The 1,332-nt window shown below is 58.2% G+C and overlaps 1 protein-coding gene across 1 annotated transcript in view; it reads left to right on the top strand.

The window, feature by feature from the left end:
- QTRT1 (queuine tRNA-ribosyltransferase catalytic subunit 1) overlaps positions 1-587 on the top strand; it is a 2,520-nt gene extending 1,933 nt beyond the window's left edge. The window contains exons 3-4 of the mRNA XM_027910244.1: positions 281-419; positions 493-587. Coding sequence (XP_027766045.1) covers positions 281-419; positions 493-587 — 234 coding nt within the window. The remainder of the gene's footprint in view (positions 1-280; positions 420-492) is intronic.
- Positions 588-1,332: the final 745 nt, after the last annotated feature.

Genomic DNA, 1,332 nt, shown 5'->3' with positions numbered 1-1,332 from the left:
CCCCGCTGCGTCCCCGCATTCCCGCCGTGATTCCCAAGAAGCTCCAGGTGAACCCTTTTCGTCCCCCTCTTCTCCCCCTGCAGGGCCCGGAGCTGATCCGACGTTCCGGGGGTCTCCACCAGTTCATGGACTGGCCCCACAACCTGCTGACGGTGAGGGGGGGGCAGGACCCCCTCCTTGTTGGGGGGGGAGCGGGGACACCCCCAGGACCCTGTCCCCAACCTCGGGGGCTCCCTAACCCCCCCCCATCCCTTATTTTGGGTGTCCCCCCACCCCCCAGGACAGCGGGGGGTTCCAGATGGTGTCCCTGGCGCAGCTGTCGGAGGTGTCCGAGGAGGGGGTTCGGTTCCAACCCCCCCACGGCGGCGACGAGATCCTGCTGAGCCCGGAGAGATCCATCGAGATCCAGAACGCCCTGGGTGAGCTGGGGGGGAAGGGAGGGGGGTCCCACAGTCCCAGGACACCCCCAACCCCCCCTTTTACCCCCCCCAGGTGCTGATATCGTGATGCAGTTGGATGACGTCGTGAGCAGCACCACGACGGGGCCGCGGGTGGAGGAGGCCATGGACAGGTGGGGACTGTTATAAGTCACTTGAATTTTGAAGATGGCAATAATACTTGCAGGACAAAGAAATACAGCAAGAGATTTTGTTTTATTGCAGTGCTGGTTACCCATTTCCAGCACTGGATCCTACAAAGAGCACACACAATGTTTGAAAACTGTGCTTTTTGTTCCCTTTCAATATCAGTTGTTGAATATTCATTCATTGTCCCGTTTGTTGCCTTAAAAGGGTAATTTCCCTGCTTTGGAGGTGGGTGTTGCCTTTTGGCTGGTTGTAACTTATCTCCCCTGGGCTCGTACGGGGGGGGGTCTTGCATCATCCCCACATTGCAAGGCGTGGAGGGCCTCTCTTTGTATCCTCATGGCACAGAGGAATACATTTTTATTTCTAATTTGTTCCCTGTTCCCGGCCGCAAAAGATTCCCCGGTGGTAGGTCCAGGGCAGCACAGCCCGTTCCTGCTGTTTGCAGGCTGTGTGTGTGTGTGTGTGTGGGGCGTCTCTGGGGTTGGACCCTCAACCACAGGGCCCAACATGGCGCCCGCGTTGCCCCGGTAACGGCCACTTCCGGCGTCACTTCCGGCCGGGGAGCCCAAGATGGCGGCGCCCATGGCGGGCCCGGGCTCGGGGCCGCTCCCGGTGCCCTTCACCTTCCAGACTCCACGGTAGGCCTGTAAGTCAGTAAATATGCAGAAATAGTTCTTTTGTTAGTATTCTCTGTTTGCTTTAATTTGCTTGGAATAAAACCGGTGCCTTTATTTATCACAGGGAC

The sequence above is a fragment of the Empidonax traillii genome, unplaced genomic scaffold, assembly GCF_003031625.1.
Source record: "Empidonax traillii isolate 1590-97213 ecotype Southwest subspecies unplaced genomic scaffold, ASM303162v1 scaffold3013:size16387, whole genome shotgun sequence".
NCBI lineage: Eukaryota > Metazoa > Chordata > Aves > Passeriformes > Tyrannidae > Empidonax > Empidonax traillii.
Note: the sequence above shows the minus strand (reverse complement) of the source record. Positions and strands in the feature narration are given on the sequence as shown.